Source organism: Macrotis lagotis, chromosome 5 (genome assembly GCF_037893015.1).
Source record: "Macrotis lagotis isolate mMagLag1 chromosome 5, bilby.v1.9.chrom.fasta, whole genome shotgun sequence".
In the NCBI taxonomy this organism is placed as follows: Eukaryota; Metazoa; Chordata; class Mammalia; order Peramelemorphia; family Peramelidae; genus Macrotis; species Macrotis lagotis.
The window spans coordinates 200,901,872-200,922,509 of NC_133662.1; the positions used below are offsets into that span (position 1 = coordinate 200,901,872).

At 34.2% G+C, this 20,638-nt stretch overlaps 1 protein-coding gene across 1 annotated transcript in view; it reads right to left on the bottom strand.

The window, feature by feature from the left end:
- Positions 1 to 20,638, bottom strand: part of SASS6 (SAS-6 centriolar assembly protein) — a 35,996-nt gene that overhangs the window by 9,161 nt on the left and 6,197 nt on the right. Inside the window, exons 3-14 of the mRNA XM_074188249.1 lie at positions 18,145 to 18,224; positions 17,531 to 17,635; positions 16,041 to 16,212; positions 15,335 to 15,400; positions 13,822 to 13,941; positions 11,639 to 11,830; positions 9,000 to 9,194; positions 8,813 to 8,902; positions 8,548 to 8,727; positions 8,135 to 8,216; positions 5,456 to 5,589; positions 2,194 to 2,325 (exon numbers count right to left, since the gene is read on the bottom strand). Of these exons, the coding sequence (XP_074044350.1) occupies positions 2,194 to 2,325; positions 5,456 to 5,589; positions 8,135 to 8,216; positions 8,548 to 8,727; positions 8,813 to 8,902; positions 9,000 to 9,194; positions 11,639 to 11,830; positions 13,822 to 13,941; positions 15,335 to 15,400; positions 16,041 to 16,212; positions 17,531 to 17,635; positions 18,145 to 18,224 (1,548 nt within the window). The remainder of the gene's footprint in view (positions 1 to 2,193; positions 2,326 to 5,455; positions 5,590 to 8,134; positions 8,217 to 8,547; positions 8,728 to 8,812; positions 8,903 to 8,999; positions 9,195 to 11,638; positions 11,831 to 13,821; positions 13,942 to 15,334; positions 15,401 to 16,040; positions 16,213 to 17,530; positions 17,636 to 18,144; positions 18,225 to 20,638) is intronic.

Below are 20,638 nucleotides of genomic sequence, written 5' to 3' on the forward strand. Positions count from 1 at the left end.
TTTAAAGAATTGCAAAAACATGTTATTTTTTAACAAAGTATGATTTTCTTTTATCATGTTCCTAGGTACAATAGGTGAATGAGTATTGTCTTATAACACCATAGACATCAAAGCTAGCGGTCTTAATACAAAGAGGTAAATTTGACCTCAAAAGCATCATGGAAGATGAAAACTCATGGTTGGAATAGGAGTTCTGGATGAAGATATTTTATTGGGGGATGAGGAGAGGGGAGAAACTAACAAGATATGTAAAAGGGGCTGGGACAGCACTATTTATTTACTAAATAGTCATATTCATGAAAGGAAATACAGGAACTAGAACTGAGAAATATCATGAAAGCATTTCAATGAAGATCAATGGAAGAGGGAACAAATAATTTTGTCAAAGAAGCACCTACAGATTACCAAGATAGAAGACAAATGAGGTATTTGAGAAACTTAGTACAGAGCATAACACAGTATAATGAGGGACCTGAATTATTTAGTTATCTACTAAGGTCTATCTACCAAAAGAAGAGCCATTCTTTATATTTTTTTTTAGTATATGTGCTGCTGAAGTAAGCACAAGTATCTTTTTTTTAAAAAAAGGAAATTCTACTTTAAAGCTTTGATTCTAATAATAAGGAAGAAATGGTTATAGAAATGAGAATCTTAAAGAAAAATGATTAATTACTACCTCTTAAAATTTGTGAAAGAAAAGATGAAAACTAGGCATAATCTGACAGTGTACCAGACTATGAGATAGCAGATATCAGAGTTCAAAGAAAAGTTAAGTACAACTGGCTAAAATTTTACAGGGGAAATAAGCCCAAAGAGTCATCTTCTCCTTGCTGGCAAAAGTCCCTCACACCTGACTACTGCAATAGACTGCTGGTGGGTCTGCCTGCCTCAAGTCTCTCCTAATAAAGTTCATCCTCCACTTAGTCATCAAAGTGATTTTCTAAATCAAAGTTTCAATCATGTCACTGTCTACTCAAATTCCAGTGGCTCCCTAACCTCCACTATGATCAAATGACAAAGCCTCTGCCTTTGAAACCTTATATACTTGCTTATACTTATTTCCTTGTTGCCTTCCTCAATAGATTGTGCTTACATCAAGGGGAAGGTCTGTCTTTTGCTTAATAATAATTACTGACTTTTTCAAATATGAATTGAACTAGTCTTTGAAGTCCCTTTTGACTGAAATTTTGTGGTTCTGGGACTTTCTACTTTCTTTAAACTTTTAGAACTGTCAAAAATTCTTAAAATTTTATCCCTATGCTTCTTTTAATATGTCAAGTATATAACTACCATATTTAATTTTAAATAAAATTTTAATTTAAGTAATTTATTTTTATTTGGAAAAAACCACACACAATTCATCACAGCTTCTAGCCTGAGATTTACTGACTGACCTTGAAAAGACTGCTGCTATAGGATGAAACCAACCCCTGCTCTGTTTATTCCTCTGCTCCCAACAAGTCACACAATAAAATCCATCTCATTACTTTATGATCACACTTTTCACATCCTTCTGAGCAGGTGGTTCTAGTTATATTTTGGTCACACTTTTGGAAATTATGTTAAATTCCTGAAAATTTGCAGTGTAAAACAAAAAAACATAGATAATGAATCCAAATTTCAAAGGTACATTTTGAAAAGAAAAATGATTTGATAAAAATCACTTAAGAATTTCAGAATTTTGGGGTGGCTAGGTGGCGCAGTGGATAAAGCACCGCCCCTGGAGTCAGGAGTACCTGATTTCAAATCCGGCCTCAGACATTTAATAATTACCTAGTTGTGTGGCCTTGGGCAAGCCACTTCACCCCATTTGCCTTGTAAAAAATAAAAAAAATAAAATAAAAAAGAATTTCAGAATTTACTTTAAGGAGCATCCTTTCTTTGCCAACATATAGTGAGCTTATTAATTTATTCCATTAACCCAAATATCAAATGAATAAATACATTTTAAAATGTCATATGATCAATTCCCATTATGCTGAGAGTTCTCTTTGCATGGGATAGCTAATGTAGAAAGGTGTCATAAGATTTTAGAATTATAGCAACATTTGCCAATTCCTAGTTATATGATTTATCCTGGAGGAGGCAAAGAACAATCAACTGTTTAAAATATAGAAAAGTGCTAAAGTCTTTGATTCTGTTTTTAAATTAAACACAAAATATCTCCATTGGTAAATGAAATAGAATACCTACCTTTGGTCCAGAAACTGGATGAACAGTGCTTTTCGAAGCTACAGGATGAGGGAACGTACTGTTGTAAGCAAAGGTTGAAGAAACAGGATAGCCAATTCCACAGTTTGGAAGAGGTAGTAGTCTGTTATCAAGCTAAAAAAGTGGCAGGGAGGAAATTATTAAGATAAAATTAAAGCTGTAAACATTATTACTTAATATTCTATACCAGTAAGTATCAGTAAATTATGGAAATGATAGCATTTTAAAGTCCTTAAAGTTTTGCAAAGGAGTTTCTTTACATATATATACATATATATATATATATATATATGTATATGTAAATATATATATAATAGGTAGGTGCTATACTTATCCCCATATTACAGATGAAGCAATTGAGGTTCAGAGATTAAATGACTTGCCCACAGCTAGTAAATATATGAGACAAGATTAGAACTCAAGGCTTCCTCACTCCCAAGTCCAGCAACTTTACCCACTATGACACTTAGCAAAATAGTAAGATAGAGTTGATCCTCTAAGACCAAGTCAGCTCAGCCTCCAATGTCTATAAATCCCATTCTTGGTCTGGAATAGCTCACAGACAGAAACTCAATGCTTTATTGTAAGTAATTATATGAATTAACTGACTATGCTGCAACTAAAAATTTTTACCAGTGTTATTTCCAATAAACATTTATAGTTAAAGGTCTTTTCTCTGTGAAGTGAAATATTTGCTATTTTAAAATTTAACAAAGTAAAATTTTAGTTTAAGTAACATTCTTATTTGAAACAAACAAACAATACACTAACATCTAATTATCTAATCAAAATCATTTAACATTGGCCCTGTCTTGTGACTCCTAATTCTAGTCTTTCTTTCTAATCTCCTTTCATGTTACCTCCAATAGACACTCCACATTACAACCAATCATTTTAAAAGAAAAAAAAACACATTAAGGTCCTGAAGGTAAATGTAATTTTAGGTCAGAGCAATGGAGGCAGGAGGAAATGTGCAAGGTTTTAAGGGATATAAAGACAAAATTAAAAAAATTTCTGTCCTACTGTTCCTGAAGGAACATACTTAAATTTTGTTTTTTAAGAATTGATAGCTGGGGATGGCTAGGTAGTGCAGTGGATAGAGCACCAGCCCTGGAGTCAAGAATACCTGAGTTCAAATCTAGCCTCAGACACTTAATGATTACCAAGTTGTGTGGCCTTGGGCAAGCCACTTAACTCCACTGCCTTGTAAAAACTAAAAAGAATTAATAGCTGTACAATCAGAAAAATTCCCCAGAGGCAGCATGTTTTGGTGGGAAAAGCATGGGATGGGAAGTCAGAAGCTCTAGGTATAAATCCCTATTTTATAATTTACTACAGGAAAAGAAAGGCTAATTCAAGGGCTAAAAGCCTCCTACAGCAGCCAGACAGACCATCACCAACAATCCTTTTTGCTATTAGATCAGACCGTGGGGGGAGGGGGGTGTCTCTAAGCCCCTCACTAAAATAAATATATAAATATAATTGTGTTAAGTCACTCAAGAAACTTAGTTGGTGGAGGGGTCCTCAGCAATCCTGAAGGACAACTAGCATTATCATTATTATTATTATTATTATTATTATAATGATGATGTATTCTTGGTCAAATCACTTAACCTCTACAAGACTTATTTTCCTTATCTATAAAATCAGGGGCATAGGACTAGCTAATATCCCAGATCCCTTTCAACTCTAAATCTATGATCATATTATACTTTAAGAGGCTGCTTTTAAACTGGCCTTGAATGAAGCTTAGGGAGTCTAGTAGGGGAAGGTGAGGGAGGAAAGTAGATATTAGGAACAGCCTATTCAAAGACATGGGGAGAGAGAGAGAGAGATGGAAAACCTACTTTGGAAAACACCCAGTGGCTCAGTCTAGCTGGAATATAGAGTGTTTAGAAAGGGAAAGACTGGGATCAGACTATGAAGAGCTCTAAAAAAGTAGAAAGGCTGAAGGTCACTGCAAGAATGAAGAATAGAGGGGCAGCTACATGGCTCTGTGGACAGAGCACCGGCCCGGGAGTCAGGAGTACCTGAGTTCAAATCCGGCCTCAGACACTTAATAATTACTTATCTGTGTAGCCTTGGGCAAGCCACTTAACCTTACTGCCTTGCAAAAAAAAGAAAAAAGGAAAAAAATGAAGAATAGAGTTAGGGATTGTAAGGTAGAGAGAGGATGAAATGTTAAAAGATTATGATCAAATGAAGTGATTGCAGAGTTCATCAACAGAGAAGCAGAACACCTGTGAACAATAAGATCAAATGGTAGGACAATGTGGAGTGGAGGAATAGATGTACAAAATGAAGAACTGGAAAAATAGAAAAATAGTATCTGAGGAAATAGCCATATCTGTACTGAAGTTCTCAGTGTGAAGGAAAGAATAGAGAGAGAGAGAGAGAGAGAGAGAGAGAGAAGCCCAGAAATTGAATTCAATGAGAAAGGAGGAGGAATGTCCCCTGGGTTGGTAGAAAAGAGCCCCCAGAATATGAATGGGAGGATACACTAGGAGTGAACTAGAAAGCAGGAAAGGTTACTGAGTGCTGGTTAAAAAGGGATAAATGGCAACAAAGAAAAAGTATTCTGAGTCCCCTACCAGTGACTGGGGAAGGGGGAGAAGAACACTGGGAAAAATGGTCAGGATATAGGGTCATCTTCAGGAAGTCAGACCTCAGGGAATACCAAATATGAAAAGAGTAAAATGACAAAGCTTATTACTTTGGAGGGAAATTTCAGGGGGCACAGTGGAAGGGCAGACATCCTTGGGATGTTAGCTTCAGGTAAATGAGAACAAAGGAGAGGACAATGAGATTTGGGGAAGGGGCTTTGTTCTCTGGCAAACCAGGAAAGGAATCAATACTTTGGAAATTCTAATTCCCACAATTCTACAAGCATTTAAACATTTACCATGTAATATAATGGTTGCAAAAAGCAAGCACTGGTTTTAATGAGAATAGTTCATTCATGTCTGACTATCTCATTTCCTTTTAAAGGGGTAGAGCTGAAAATACTATCGCTATGCTTCACCTAGACTTGAAGCAAGCACTTGATAATGTATTGATATTATTCTTATGGAAAAGAATGAAGTTTGTGAAAGGGATTTAATACAACTAGAGGAATTTGGACCTTGCTAAAAAGAAGACACTGAAAATGCAAATTCACGTAAACTTGGAATGAAGTCTACCAGCTTACAGGATCTCTGCCTCTGATTCTAAAATAAAAGTTCTCTGACGCGAATTTGAATCTCACCATGTTCTGATTAGGAGAAATTCCACTTCTGATGGTGGTGTTGCTAGGAGCAGATGGAGTTGTAGAGTGTCCCAACAGTTCTTGTTTTCTTACTAGCTGATTTTCATTTAGTTCTTTATTTAACCATGTGATTACTTCATAAAAAAAAAAACCAACAAATAAATTTGAACATTTTGCTTTGCCCTTCCATTTTTACATTTGTTTCAAACTCATTTAAAACTTGAATTAAGCTTCAAAATAATCTTATGAAGTGTGAAAAACATTGCCAACTCACCTAATGCATGAGTGGAGACAATATATAGGACTATCTAAATCTTTCCAAGTTCTGACTGGTTGATCACCAGTTCTCACCTTTGGTTCAATAAACTTAAGCACTTAATAAGTTGTCAAGTACTTGAGCTAAACATTGGGGATGAGACAATAAAAGATTTACCACTCTCAAGTAGCTCATACTCTAATGGGGAGGCATACAGCTAGGTGGCACAGTGGATAGAGCACTGGCCCTGGAGTCAGGAGGACCTGAGTTCAAACCCAGCCTCAGACACTTAATAATTACCTAGCCGTGTGGCCTTGGGCAAGTCATTTAAACCCACTGCCTTGCAAAAAAAAAAAAAATCTAATGGGAAGGCACCATGCAAACAATTGCATATGGGATAACCTGGAAATCCTTGACAGTCAAGAGATCAGAGCTACTGGATCCGAGTACATGGTGGTGGTGGTAGCAACTATTAGAAGATTCAGAAGGTTTAGTAAGGGAAAGCAGATTATGAAGGGCTCTGAAGGTCAAATACAGGAATTTATACTGGATCCTAGAGGCAGATAGGGAGCCATGGGTATTTAAGAAATAAGGGGGTGGGTGACATGTTCAGACTTTCAGATTTCTAGCAGCTAAGCTCCATCTTATCTTTTAAAAAAATGATTTGTGTAATTTTTAGCTTTTACATTGCCTATATTATTTCCCAGTATTTCCTTTTCCTTTCCTCGTCCCCCAGAACTCTATCCTTTCTTTTTTTTTTAGGTGTTTTTTTTTTGCAAGGCAAATGGGGTTAAGTGGCTTGCCCAAGGCCACACGGCTAGGTAATTATTAAGTGTCTGAGGCTGGATTTGAACCCAGGTACTCCTGACTCCAGGGCCCATGCTTTATCCACTACGCCACCTAGCCGCCCCAGCTCTATCCTTTCTAAGAAAGAATTTTAAAAGGGGAAGGATCTGGCATAATTTACTCATAACAGACCTTTAGCATAACTATTTTCACAATAAGCATTCAAAATTTTAAATTTAAAAAATAAAATAAATTTCAAAATGCAATATCTCCACAATAAAAGTGAGAAAAGGAATCATTCACAGGAAACTTCCCTGTACACAGCTAGATAGCACTGCAGCAGTGTTTCAATCCAGACAGACCTTCTATAGTAACATGTTAGTACTGGGCTTTTGACAAATCTGGCAATACCATAAAAAAAGGTGACAAAAAGCAGCAAGATTATAATGAAGGGAAAAGTTTGGCATTCTCAGATACCTTGAAATGTATTTAAAAACAACAACCCCAAACTGGATATGTAATTGTTACTGAGTCCTATATAAAATTAAAAATCAGGATAAATTGATTATTAAATTGAATTTCAGGATTTCATTTAAGTTTTATTATCAACTAGACTCATAGTACTTTTTGACTTATTGAACAAGCATTTACTGAACTCCTGCTATGTACATGTTGGAGAGATGTTTGAGCAAGATGAGTCTCAACCCCCCCCCAAGTCTTTGTGGTCTTGTATAAGAGATAAAATGATGAAACATGTACACAAACAACAACAAAAGGCAGGATGAAATGAGAGTGCATGTTAAGAAAAGCGGTCCAACTGATATCTTATTGTCTGATCTTGCTATCTCTTCCTTAAGGATATCATTTCTCTCTCATCACATTCAATTTGGATCAATGTATACCATGGAAACAATGTAAAGACTGGCAAATTGCCTTCTGTGGGGGGTGGGAAGTAAGATTAGGGGAAAAATTGTAAAACTCAAAATAAATAAAATCTTTTTTTTTTAATCTGAGGCCAGATTTGAGCTCGGGTACTCCTGACTCCAGGGCTGGTGCTCTGTCCACCATACCACCTAACCACCCCAATAAAATCTTTTTGTTGTTTTTTTTTAGGTTTTTGCAAGGCAATGGGGTTAAGTGACTTGCCCAAGGCCACACAGCTAGATAATTAAGTATCTGAGGCCGCATTTGAACTCAGGTACTCCTGATTAAAGGGCTGGTGCTCTATCTACTACGCCACCTAGCCGCCCCACACCACCTAGCTGCCCCACAAATCTTTAAAAAAAAACAAAAAAATAAAAAGTGGTCCAGGGCTTTCAGGAATTCACACAGAGGAATAGAAAGGAGAACATGGCATCTGAGTCAAATCCTTAACACGAAGGAGGGAAACTATGAAGGAAATCATCCCTATAACCACATGAGAGTCATCTGTATATGTTATGTATTTACTTATACATTTTGTTTTCCCTCATTGGAAAACAAGTTCCTTGAGAGCAAATTTAAGTACCATCTTCAAGCAAACTAGAGACCTGCTGCCCTCTTAGAAGAGACCACTACATAGGCTAGGAATGGATACCTAGAAGAGCAAACACACCCAGACCTATTAGGTATTTTCATTTTTAATTCAACAAACTTACATTTTTCATTATTCTTCAGAAGCTGTTTGCTCTCTTCAAGTTTTTGTACTGTAACTTCTAACTGTTCTTGCAATTTGCTTACCTGAAATATTTGAATAAAATTAAGTCAAATACTGGAAAAGCTAAAATAGGATTAAGAAGTTGAAAGAATTATCCTAATGAAGGGATGAAAAACATGAAAACTAATGTATGGGAGACAAAATAACTGTCTTTTCAAACCAAAAGGGCAATTTAATTATTTCTAGCTAAAAATTTAATTAACTTTAATCCAATCAGATTCTTTTAAAAGAAATTTTTAAAAATTCTCCAACAAAGAATTTCATTCTTAACAAGAGCTACAATTTATAGAGGACTTCTTTAAAGCTTCGTAAATAATCAGGAAATAGTTTTGAAAATTATTTAATATTAACTACCTCTTGCTCTTTATTCTGAAGAGCTTGTCCAACATCTTGTATCTCCTTTTGTTCTTTTTTCAGCTTTTCTTCCTTTTCAGCCAGTAATTTTTCTTGCTGAATTGTAACTGTATTCTTCAGTTTTAATTTGTTCATTAGAGTTTTCATATCACCTTGCAATTTCTTGATAATTTCATTTGCCTGTGAGATAGTTTCATCAGATATACTTCTAAACTTAATTCCATAGAATAACATGAAGAATTCTCTTAAACTTCTTAAAACAAACCTTAAGAAGTTCAGCTGACAATGACTTTATCGTGGCTTCAAGTTTTCCTAGCTGTACTCGATTTTTCTCTCCATTTTCTTCTAAGGCCACCTGAATTTTAAAATGTTTAAATTTGAACCCTTTGTGCTCCAAAGGGAAAGTGCAACTTACTAATGTGTTCATTAGTTAATTTTTAAAAATCTATTACCTTTTGTTCCTGAATTGTGTCAAATGCTTCTTTTGTTCTTATAACAAGCTGATCCTTATCTTTGATTTCCTGTTCCAAAACAGCTACTTTAGTTTGAAGTTGATTAATGTGTTTCTCTTTTTCATGACATTCAGCATCAAGAGTAGAATTCTCTCTTCTCAAAGAGAGGACTTCTTGTTTAGCCCTCTGGCACTCCTAAAATAGACAGAATTATTACAAATATTTGTTGGTTCTAATTAGAGATAAGGTTGACAATATAAGTCAGTCAAAAGTTTCTAGTACAAGTAATTTAAGAGAATATTGAAAAAATCCGTACTAAAAGCACCTATATTAATCAAATTAAGGAAAAGCCACCAGAAATTTGCCAATAGATATAAACTTGGAAAGCTTTTTTTAAAAAGACTATTATTTAACAATAAGCAGCAAAGGGGACAGGTGGCACAGTGGATAGAGCACCAGCCCTAGAGTCAGGAGGACCTGAGTTCAAATATGACATCAAACATTTAATAATTGCCTAGCTGTGTAACCTTGGGCAAGTCACTTAATTCCATTGACTTAAATAAATAAAAATTAAAAAAAAATAAGCAGTAAGCAATTTCTGAGATCTAAATTTATTTATCTGAATTAACTTTTGATTTTTAATTATGCTTTATTTTTTCAATCATCAAAACAAAATTGCAAGCAAAACAAATTTCTACATTGGTCTTGTGTAAAAAAATATGTCTTATTCTGCACTGTTCACCTTTTTATTTTTTTTTAGTTTTTGCAAGGCAATGGTGTTAAGTGACTTACTCAAGGTCACACAGCTAGATAATTATTAAGTATCTGAAGCCAAATTTGAAATCTGGTCCTCTTTACTCCAGGGCCAGTGCTCTATTCATTCTATCACCTAGCTGCCCCAAGTCCTTCAGCTCTTATCGGGACATAGGTAACCTGTTTATCACCAGTTCTCTGGAATATAGTTAGTGATTATTTCAAACTGTCTTTATCATATTGCTATCACTGCATAAATTGTTCTGATTCTGCTCACTTGACTTTGTATCAATTCATACAAGTCTTCCCAAATCTCTATGAAAACAACTCCATCACTTCTCATAGCAAAATGGTATTTAATCACATCCATACATTATATTTTGCTCAGCCATTCTCAAAGTTTATGGGCACCCTCTCAGATTCCCACTCTGTGCTGACTTCCCATTCTTTTTCACCCCCAAAAGACCTTCATAGTTCTTCATCCTTAGTTTTTTGTTTTTTTTTTTTAACAATTCTTGGGGCAGCTAGGTGGAGTAGTGGATAGAGCACTGGCCTTGGGAGTCAGGAGTACCTGGGTTCAAATCCTACCTCAGACACTTAATAACTACCTAGCTGTGTGGCCTTGGGCAAGCCACTTAACCCCACTGCCTTGAAAAATCTAAAAAAAAAACCCCAAAAAAAACCCAAAACAAAAAAAAACAATTTTTTTCCTTAATCTACACTCCCATTAATTTTTTTCCATCCTTCTTCTTTCCCTTTTTTCCTATTGAAATTCGCATGTATGCGTCTATATCTATAGTGATCCATCCATCTTTGAATGTATTTTTCTTTCCTTTGACAAGTTCAGATGAGAATCAAGTTCAAATGTCAGCAGTTCCCTATAATATCTTGTTTATAAAGATGTTTAGATCATGACTGATTACTGGGCAGCAAAGCTTCCAAATAGCACCTGTCCTTGTTGGGATACTCCAGTATAGGTCTGGAATTTTCACTTGCCCTAGTACAAATTTCTCCCTAAACTGGAATGCTCTGCACACAGTATTCCTGGCTAGATCTCATCTTCATTGTCCAAAGACCTCTCAGTCTCCAGACTCCCTGGGTAGGAAAAAATGATTCCTGATATTTTTTAATTTCTTTCTTTGCTTTTTTTTTAAAGTTTTTGCAAGGCAATGGGGTTAAGTGGCTTGCCCAAGGCCACACAGCTAGGTAGTTATTAAGTGTCTGAGGCCGGATTTGAACTCAGGTACTCCTGACTCCAGGACCAGTGCTCTATCCACTTTATCCACCTAGCCGCCATTTTTAAATTTCTCTATCAAGAGTTGAACTAATATGTTTCCAAGATCTGTTTGGAGAAGTTTTGAGGGGAGCTTGATTATTGTTTCATCAGTATTAAGTATTTACTAATAATTCACAACATCTTAATTTGAGATTTATCAAATAATTTCCTTATAATAATCCTATGGGAAAGGAAGTACAAAAGTACTGTAATCCTCAATTACAAATGAGAAACTCTTATCCAAAGTCATACAGCTTGTAAAAAGCAAAGTTATGACTTGAACCAGATTCTTGGACTTCAAAAGCAGTGTCCTTTCAAGTTCCTGAGTTATTCAAAATAGCTACAAGAAACTAAGTATTTTCAAAGTCAGAGAGCTATATTTCTCAGTTGCTTCTTTAGACCTTAACTAAGAGAGAAAAAAGCTACTGTTATTACTCCAGTCTCTATCAATGCTCTTTCAATTTCCAGAATGTCTGTAGATTTTCTCTGAATCAACAGTATTTGTTACCCCATCAAAACAAGTGAATTCAATTACATCTAACAAATGATAAAATAAATATCTACCAAATAAAAGCACTGTTTTCAACTACAAAAAGAAATTTTTCCATACATCTTCTACACCAGAGAGTTTTGCTTTAAGTTCCCTAATGGTGGAGTCGCCTTTGTATTTCCTTTCTGTTAGGTCTTTATTGGCCACCTCCAATTCTGACAGTCTGTTCTGAAGCTGGTGAACATTTCTTTGATGCATGCTTTCTAGGTCTTTTTTCTGTTGTTCATGCTGTTGCTGAGCTTGAAACTGTGCCTACATGTACAAAAATGAAAGCATAATTAGCAAAAAAAAAAAGATATATAAACATATTCCAAATTATTTTCTGAAAATATTAACTATCCCCATTTTAAAAATGTTCAACTTAAGCCTGGGGAATTTCACAGATCAAAGCTGCTACAAACATTGAGCATATAACCTCACTATTTTGGTTAATGACTTTTATTTCTCAGATTTTTATATACTAGGAATTATCCTTCATAGGATGTTTTATCTTCTCAATGTCAGCACGCACTCTGCTGACAGAGCTCACAACCAACCTTCTCATCTTGTATGATATTTGGTTTTGGCATAGTAATCCATGTTAAGATTTTTCGGGCTTTCAAAATAAGGGAATGTTATACTATATATTGGTCATAAAATTGCTGCCACAAGTACCATAGTAACGTGACTGGGTGACTGAAAAAGGAATAAGGTATATTGTGCATATGCTTCTGAACTATACCTCATTACTCTCTGCTGGGAATCACTGCCAAACTGCAAAGACTTCACATTTTGCACTCCTACTATAAAAATCTCCTTGTTCTAAAAAGTATGAAAAGAGAAGCAGCAGCAGATAGAGCAGAGGGGGAAAAAAAAAGGTTACAGCTCTGTGGAAATCCATCTTGAATTAAATAAAGGAAAAGAGATTCCCAAGAAGGAAACTGGTTAGTAAGGAAGGAGGGCACTTTTAGAGCTTCTATTAAGCACCCATTATATGCCCAATATGTGCCCTCCCCCAACCTTGCTGTATTTATTTTCATTTTACACTTGAGGAAACTGAGGCAAACACAGGTTAAAGGACTTGCCCAGGGACCCATAGCTCATTGAGTATTTACAGTCAGATCTGAATTTACCTTTTTTAACAAGAAAAGGATGATCTACCATGTTGAAGGTAGCAGAAACTACAGAAAAGAAAACAAAGACTCTTATCTGACATCCAGTTGTTTAGGAGGAATAATTTCAAGTTAGTGATAAAAACAAAAGGCAAACAAAAGAAGTCTGAAGAGGAGACCTTAGAGAGGAACAATCATCCAGAAAAGAAACTTGTTTCAGGGGTTTAGCTATGAAGCAAATAGGGGAAAAGGGGGTGGTTTTGTTAGTTTTATAAGAATAAGACTCAAGGAAAATTAAGGAACATAAAGATGTGAGACAGATAAAAAGGGAGATTAATAGTGAGAATAAGGAACAAAATAGAACAAAGCAAATAATAAATAATAGAACAAAAATAAAAAATAAGTAGCATAAAGAATATTTAGTTTAAATGATGTAGAAATGATCCACAGTAAGAAAAAAGACAAGGAAAATAATATAAATTATGAGAACATAAGATTTGCTTCCATTTCCCCCCTCACTATGATCTCTGCTTCACAGCATTTAAATTATTGCCATAGCCTGCTAAAAGTTTCTTTATTTCCCTATTATTTCCAGGTAGAAGTTTTAGAGAAAGATGTGTAAGATGCTTAAAGGGATTTGTCTTCACCACATTTAAAAATACAGGTGAGTGATCCAATATGACTGCAGTAGAAACTTACTGTAGCAAAAACTTTTAAAAGAAAGTTTACATATTAAAATATTTAGCAAGGAGTATGACAGTACATCAAGGGTATTCCCCTCATGGTATACAGATAAGAGGAAATATCACAGAATACTGACAACAGTATCTATAGCTTAAAGTTTGATTTTACTCTATTGATACCTTTAGTTTTTATGATATTCAGATTCAAATATATTCCTTTCCCCTCCCCTATTAAGCAACACAAAATTTTTTTAAAATAATTTTTGGAAAAAAAAGTAAAAAAAGAAAAGAAATTTTCTATCCATACCACTTCATTTTCTAACAGGATGGCATATTTTCCCAACTTCCCAATTTGTTCATTATAATTATACAATACTCAGTTTTATTTACCAAAAGAGTCTTTTAGAATTACAGCAATCAAATGATTTCATTCACTAAGGATTTTATGTATTCTCCTTTGGGTTCATACCTGGAGGGCTTTTTCCTTCTCATTTGTCAGTTCCTGAGAATGTTTGTTTGTCAGAGCTGCTGTGTGAGATGTCCATTCATTTCTTAACTTATCTAATTCCTGGATCTTTTCTGATAATGTCTGTACAATTTTAAACACAAATGTTAAAGAAGGGAACTGAACTAATAACATTACATCCACTGAATCTCCCACCTCAAGTTTTCCTACAGCTTTACATTTCCTGTCCTGGTGAAGCATAATCTTTTCTTGAAGGCAAAGGCTGATTTCTTTTAGTCTTTGAATTCTCAAGGCCTAGCATGGCACTTTGCAAGACCTGAGTTTACTTGAATTAAATTAACAATTACAATGCTCTTTTCTTTAGAGATTGAAGGTGAGGAAATACAATCTTGAGGAGAACTGATTTACAGGTTCATTTCTTGTCCTCAGAGAGCTTGGCTTTACTTTGCGCTGAGGAAGTAACCTTCAGGCTACAGTGACTGCTACTTCAATGTGCTTTAGAAAACTTTAAAGGAACTATATATAATAAAAGCTAGCATTGTAATAATAGCATAGAAGTTTACAAAGCACTTTCCATGTTAACTCATTTTATCTTCACAACCAAAAATCAAAACCTTACAAACCACACAAGCATCAAGGTAAAGAAAAAAATGATAAGACGAAAATTGAATGGTTATGATTTAAGGAAGACTCCTCTACCTAAAAACATTTTTCATATTACAAGGAATTTCACTAATTGGAGATTTACTCCAGTCTGTAAACACAATATTCTCAAAGATTTACTTTCCTAAAATATCTGTTACACTGAAGAAAAAGTTTTAACTAAGAGAGGAAAAGAATGATCTAAGTAAGAAAAGGACATTTCAGAGGAAGACCAACCTATCTTTTAGCAAAAAGCAATTTTGGTTAGGCTAAGGACACTGGGTTCTTTTGGGGTATCTACAGCATAACAGAAAATAGGAAAAGAGCAAATATAATGAAAATGAGTGGGAAGTATCAAACCATTTCGTTTTCTCTTCCCACCTTCCAAAAACAAAACAGAACTGTCCTTTAAGTCATGCCCTCTGCCAGATTTTAGGTGCCCTTCTTTCCAACCTTTCTCTCTAACCTCCCACAGGGGATACAGGGAGGAGTCGACTTAAGCACTAATGCAAATCTGAAGATCACCTGAAGAATGATGCCAAGGGATAGGCCCAGAACTAGTTGCAGAAATGAGCTCTAAATAGCTATCATTCATTAAATTTAGAGGCAATAACAACTGTTCTTTTCTGTAGGCCAATCCCACTGGGCAAGAGGCAGTTGACAGAACATTTTAGACAAATGGAATGGCCTGAATCAAGACTAACAAATGGGAATAAGAATGTTTGGATAGAGTAAAAGATATGAGCTGGGATTTACATTCTATATATAAGTGAAGATAACTTTTTTACTTTTGTTTTGCTTTTGTAGTAGAGTAGCCTGATGAGAGTCATTAAAGAGACAATTTATAAGAAAAAAAAGGAAAATTTTGTATTACCTGTTGGGTAAAGTTTAACTGCCTGGTAACATCCTCTAACGTTTGCTCCAATGATAATTTTTCTTCCTATAAAAAAAGGTTAATCAATTTTTTAATTTAGTTAAGTACTGGTTTTAAAAAATATATTCCAAAACAACATTTCTAAGATTAAGTAAGTTCTGCAGAGAGCTCTGTAAATCTTAAGTGTCATTCAGATGGTAGCTCTTATTAAGAAATAAGAAACTGTCCAAAGTGTATATATTTTATCTCCAGGAAACAACAGTTTATGTTTGTTTACATGGCAATTTATAAATTTCAAGGAATCTTCATGTTTCCTTATTTAAGATGGAGATGGTAGGGTGAGCTTAAATCTTTACTACTTATATTTGATATCTGAGAAAACTCAGGCATCAAACAATTAACTAACTTGCTAAAAATCACTCAAATTAATTGATTACAGATGAGACACCTTTTCCAGAATCATATTTCCTCTACAATGAACATTCTAAAATAAATTGGAATGGAAATTTGCCTCTTTATACTTCGACACTCTGTATAACAATAAATATCCAAATTCCTAAACACATTATGGTAGTTCTTTAGTATTCATTTAAAAAAAGAATAAAACTAGAGAATTTTAGAGCTAGAAGGAAATATATAGTCTGTCTTGACTTTACAGATGAGGAAAATGCATCCCAGAAAGGCATTGTGCAAATTCAAACCTTACCTTGCTACATTTCAAACAGCCTGCTAAAAATTTCTTTATTTCCATATCATTTCCAGGTAGAAGTTTTAGAGAAAGATGTGTAAGATGCTTAAAGGGATTTGTCTCCACTACATTTAAAAATACAGGTGAGTGATCCAATATGGCTGCTGTAGAAACTAACTGTAGCAAAAACCTTTAAAGGAAAGTTTACACATTAAAATATTTAGCAAGGAGTTTGACACTAAATCAAGTTTATTCCCCTCATGCAGTATGGACGAGAAGATGTATCACAGGATAGTGATAACAATATCTGTTATATTTGAAAACAAATTTTAAAAGGGGGATGGGAGGGGTTGGAGTGGGGCCCAAGGGGCATAGGGAAGGACACAGAAAAACTCTTTAATTTCCCAATTAACATAAGGCTTAAAGTGTCAGTCAAAAAGGTACAAAGATATAAGTACTGAACTGGAAAGTAGTTAACTGTTCCCAGACAAAAAATAAGGCAATGACTATACTCTACATCTAATTCTTCAACATCTGAAGCTGCTAGTCCTATCATCAAGGTATCAGGAGAGAAAACACAAGTATTCCTCAAGCTTGAGGGGGTTTGTAGTAGAGTAGAAGAGAGACACTAATGTTCAAGGTTTCATTGTACAAACATTTTTTAGCAAATCGTATAAACATTTTATTTATTTCATATTGTATAAACATTGTATAAATATTTTAGTATATTATAGATATTGCCTATCATATAATTTTGAATTTGTATAAAAGCAGAATCTGTGAACAAATTTTTGAAAAAGACTGAATCCTAAAATAGACAAAATTTAAAAAAATTTAACCTTTATAAAGGTAAACTGAAAAGTATTTATAAAGGTAAATTAAATATAGATCAAACTGTTCATAAACATATACAAATGGGTTTCATTATGTGCCAAATAAAATATTAGCTTTCAAAAAAATTTCACAGCAATAACACAAATGAAACTGCATTTAGAAAAAAAGTCCCAAAAGAATTTTGTCTTGACAACAGATATATCTAAATTATTTTACAGTTCAATCTTTCATTAAAAAAAACACACATATACCTCAGATCAAATTTTTATTAAAATACTTTCAATAGGGGGCGGCTAGGTGGCATAGTGGATAAAGCACTGGCCTTGGAGTCAGGAGTACCTGGGTTCAAATCTGGTCTCAGACAATTAATAATTACCTAGCTGTGTGGCCTTGGGCAAGTCACTTAACCCCATTTGCCTTGCCAAAAAAAACCCCCTAAAATACTTTCAATGACTTTATTCAGATTTAGGGATGTAAGGGAAAAGAATACTATTGATTTTAATAAGAATTTGAAATTTTGGGGTTAACAGAGGCTAAATTAAAAAACCCAGCAACCAAAAAAAAAGGGAAAAAAGCCAGAACAGAGGTGTTCATAAGGCATGAAGAAACCTTGGCCATATGAAATATTTTTAGTCTAAGATTATTTAGTAACACATTATCTGCATGAGACTTACCTTGGAATTTCTTTGCCTTGTTCCTGTGTACATTGCTGTAGTAGATCTATAAATTTTTGTGGAAAAGCTGAAAAATCTACCAGAAGACCTTGCTGCAGTTTCAAACTATATATATATACATGTATAAAAATACATGAAATCAGAGATAAGAAAAGAGAAATTTTAAATTTTGGATATTATAATTTTAACATTTTCTCTTAGTAATAAGAAATGTTAATCAACAGCAGTCAGTGTTCTTGGATCAATTTAATTCAAGTTGTAGGTTTTTTTTATTATTAATGGATTATTGTGTTGAGATCAACGAACACATATTCTTACAAACTTGCTTTATAAATGCCATAATTTCCCAAATTACATAGAAAATTCCATTTTATTCAAAGTTTCTACAAGCTATCAATGTACCCATAAAACATTAAGATTATTAATTATTAGGGGGTGGCTAGGTGGTGCAGTGGAAAGAATACCAGCCCTGGAGTCAGGAGTACCTGAGTTCAAATCCAACCTCAGACACTTAATAATTACCTAGCTGTGTGGCCTTGGGCAAGCCATTTAACCCCATTGCCTTCCAAAAACTTAAAAAAAGAATTAGGTTAAAATAAAAGTTAGCAACTTACCTCTGAAAATCTTCCTCAGATATAACAAGGTTATACAGAAAAAATGGATCAGCATCATCAGTCAACTGAATGACTAAATCCTAAGAGAAAGATTTGTTTTAAATATATTTAAGAAAATATATACTAGTTAACTGCTTCTTTTTCAGTAATCATCTGAAAATAGGAAAAATATTCTCAATGAGTTATCATGATAGATAAATACTGCCAAATGACATTATCATCATGAAAAATCCTAGAGGTTAAAAACCTCTTATTTTTATTATGGCTCAAGCATAAATGGAGAGCTTAGAAAAATAACACTGTTAGGTCTCTAACAAAGCTTATATTGCTTTCAACAACACCAGAGTCAGAAAAATTATTTTGTTTGCAGCTTCACAAGGGAGACAGAATCTCACACTTACCCGGGGAGAAAAGAAACAAAGTTTAAAAGGAATTATATGTCAAAGTCAAGCTTATGAGAATTACACTTCAAGGTTACACTTGGAGTGTTTAGAATGGATTAATTATCAAAAGATAACCCAAGATCAGAGCAGGTGGGAATTCTTTCCCAATTCTTCTATCATTTGGGAAGCACTGACTAAAACTGTGGATGTAATGAATTCCTTTTTTCTATCACTTCTTAATATCAGGAATAGTAAAGCCTTCATTAAAGCTAATAAAAGGGGTCTCAAAAACTCTTATGACACATCTAACATCAAGGGATCACATCTATCATTTTAGGTTTAGTTCCTCACTCAAGTTATTCAAGGTTTTTAGTAATTCTTTTCTAATTTTTTTTAACTTAATTTTTATTCCAGCCTGGAGTAGGATGGCCAATTTACTCTGACATCACCTAAGGATGAAAGAATTCTAGGAAAGGCTCAGGAATACAGGTATAGCCTCAGAGGTTGTATGTACCTAGATCATACTGGTTTATATTTGGTCATTTTAACTTAAAAGGGATATATATATATATATATATATATATATATATATATATATATATATATATATATAATTCAGAGCCCAAAGATCTTAGAGTCAATGAAGTACAAACTCATTTTAGAGATAAGGAAACTGAGAGCTAGAGAACTGACAACTGACTTAGTCCCCTCAGAAAAGGGGATAAAAAAGGAACCCTTTCCTCTAATGAGTATCAGGTATCAGGTTGTTAGGGTTGCACATGAACCACTTCTATTTAACTCCAGGTGGCTGTTGAAGTGGCATTTGAAACCCATCTGTTTATCTCTAGTTCCAAGTCAATGGTCTCTTACTATGAGATTTAAGTTTGTTTTATAGATAATACAGAATTAAAGCACTAGGTGAATGACCATTAGAGCAATCAGTCTTCACAGCAGAAAGTTAGAAGAGAATGTTAGTAAAAAGGAAAAAAGTAGAAAGACAAGGTTAGCGCAGAGACTGAGAAAGATATGGCAGAAGACACTAATACGGAAGAAAAGTATTGAAAAAAATTTATTCCTGACTATTAAGTATAACCAGAGTAGCTTTTAGGACCCCAGAAATGAGTATAGAAGAGTCAGAAATGGAAGTAGAAAAATAAATTTTGCTATTCCTCAGAATACCTGGTACCTAAGTCAATAATATTTAAGCTCTTTCTGAGACTAGGCCAAAATCCTATGAAGTTCTAAAGGTTCTGAGGACCTTGTGTCTTATATAATCCCAGTCCTGGGATTAGAATATTAGGAAATCAATTAGCAAGAGAGCTGCTTCGTTCTTAATATTCCTAATAGCAATTATTCATGCTACATATGGCTACTTAAGAATAAAGGGTGAAGCTGGAAGTTTAAAAACATCAGATAAGGGCCTATCACTTAGATAAGTGTTTTAATCTCAGAAAACTTTGCTAGGTATTCAGAAAGATCAAGCCTAAAACTTAAAACCACTAAAGCTGCTTCTTGGCTCAGCCCTCAGTCTCCTTCCTAGAGTCAAGCCTCTATGAATCTCAATCAATAAAATTTTGGTAGAGAGTCTTTGTTTACTGTCTTTAAAGACTTAGCAATGATGGGTAGACTACTACATTGAACCCCTGTGTGATAAAGAACATATGGACAAAAACATACTCTTACATACAAAAACTACTTATATTCCAAAGTCTTATATTCAATGACGTTCTCACTGCTTAGTTTTCAATTTTTTCAACTTTAAATGAGGCTGATCTGTGGTTTCTTTGGCTCTCTTAAGTAGTAAGTATTCTTCAGTCTTCTTTAATTACCACATTCCCTAAAGGAAAAACATTCTCAAGTTGAAATATTCTCCTCTATAGCATTTTTGTCTTATTGGAACATCTATATTATTATGTTTGTTCTCTGGAATTCTAATTTCCAGAATAGAACTAAATTTCTATAGAAATAGAACCTGTAAGTAAGCAAAGTCTGATGCTGTTTTAAGGAACCCTTTTCCCTTCACTGATTCTCTTAATTTGAATACTTTATATAAATAGGATATTCTTTTTTCAAATAGTTTCTACCTCACATTTCCATCATATGTAAAGAGG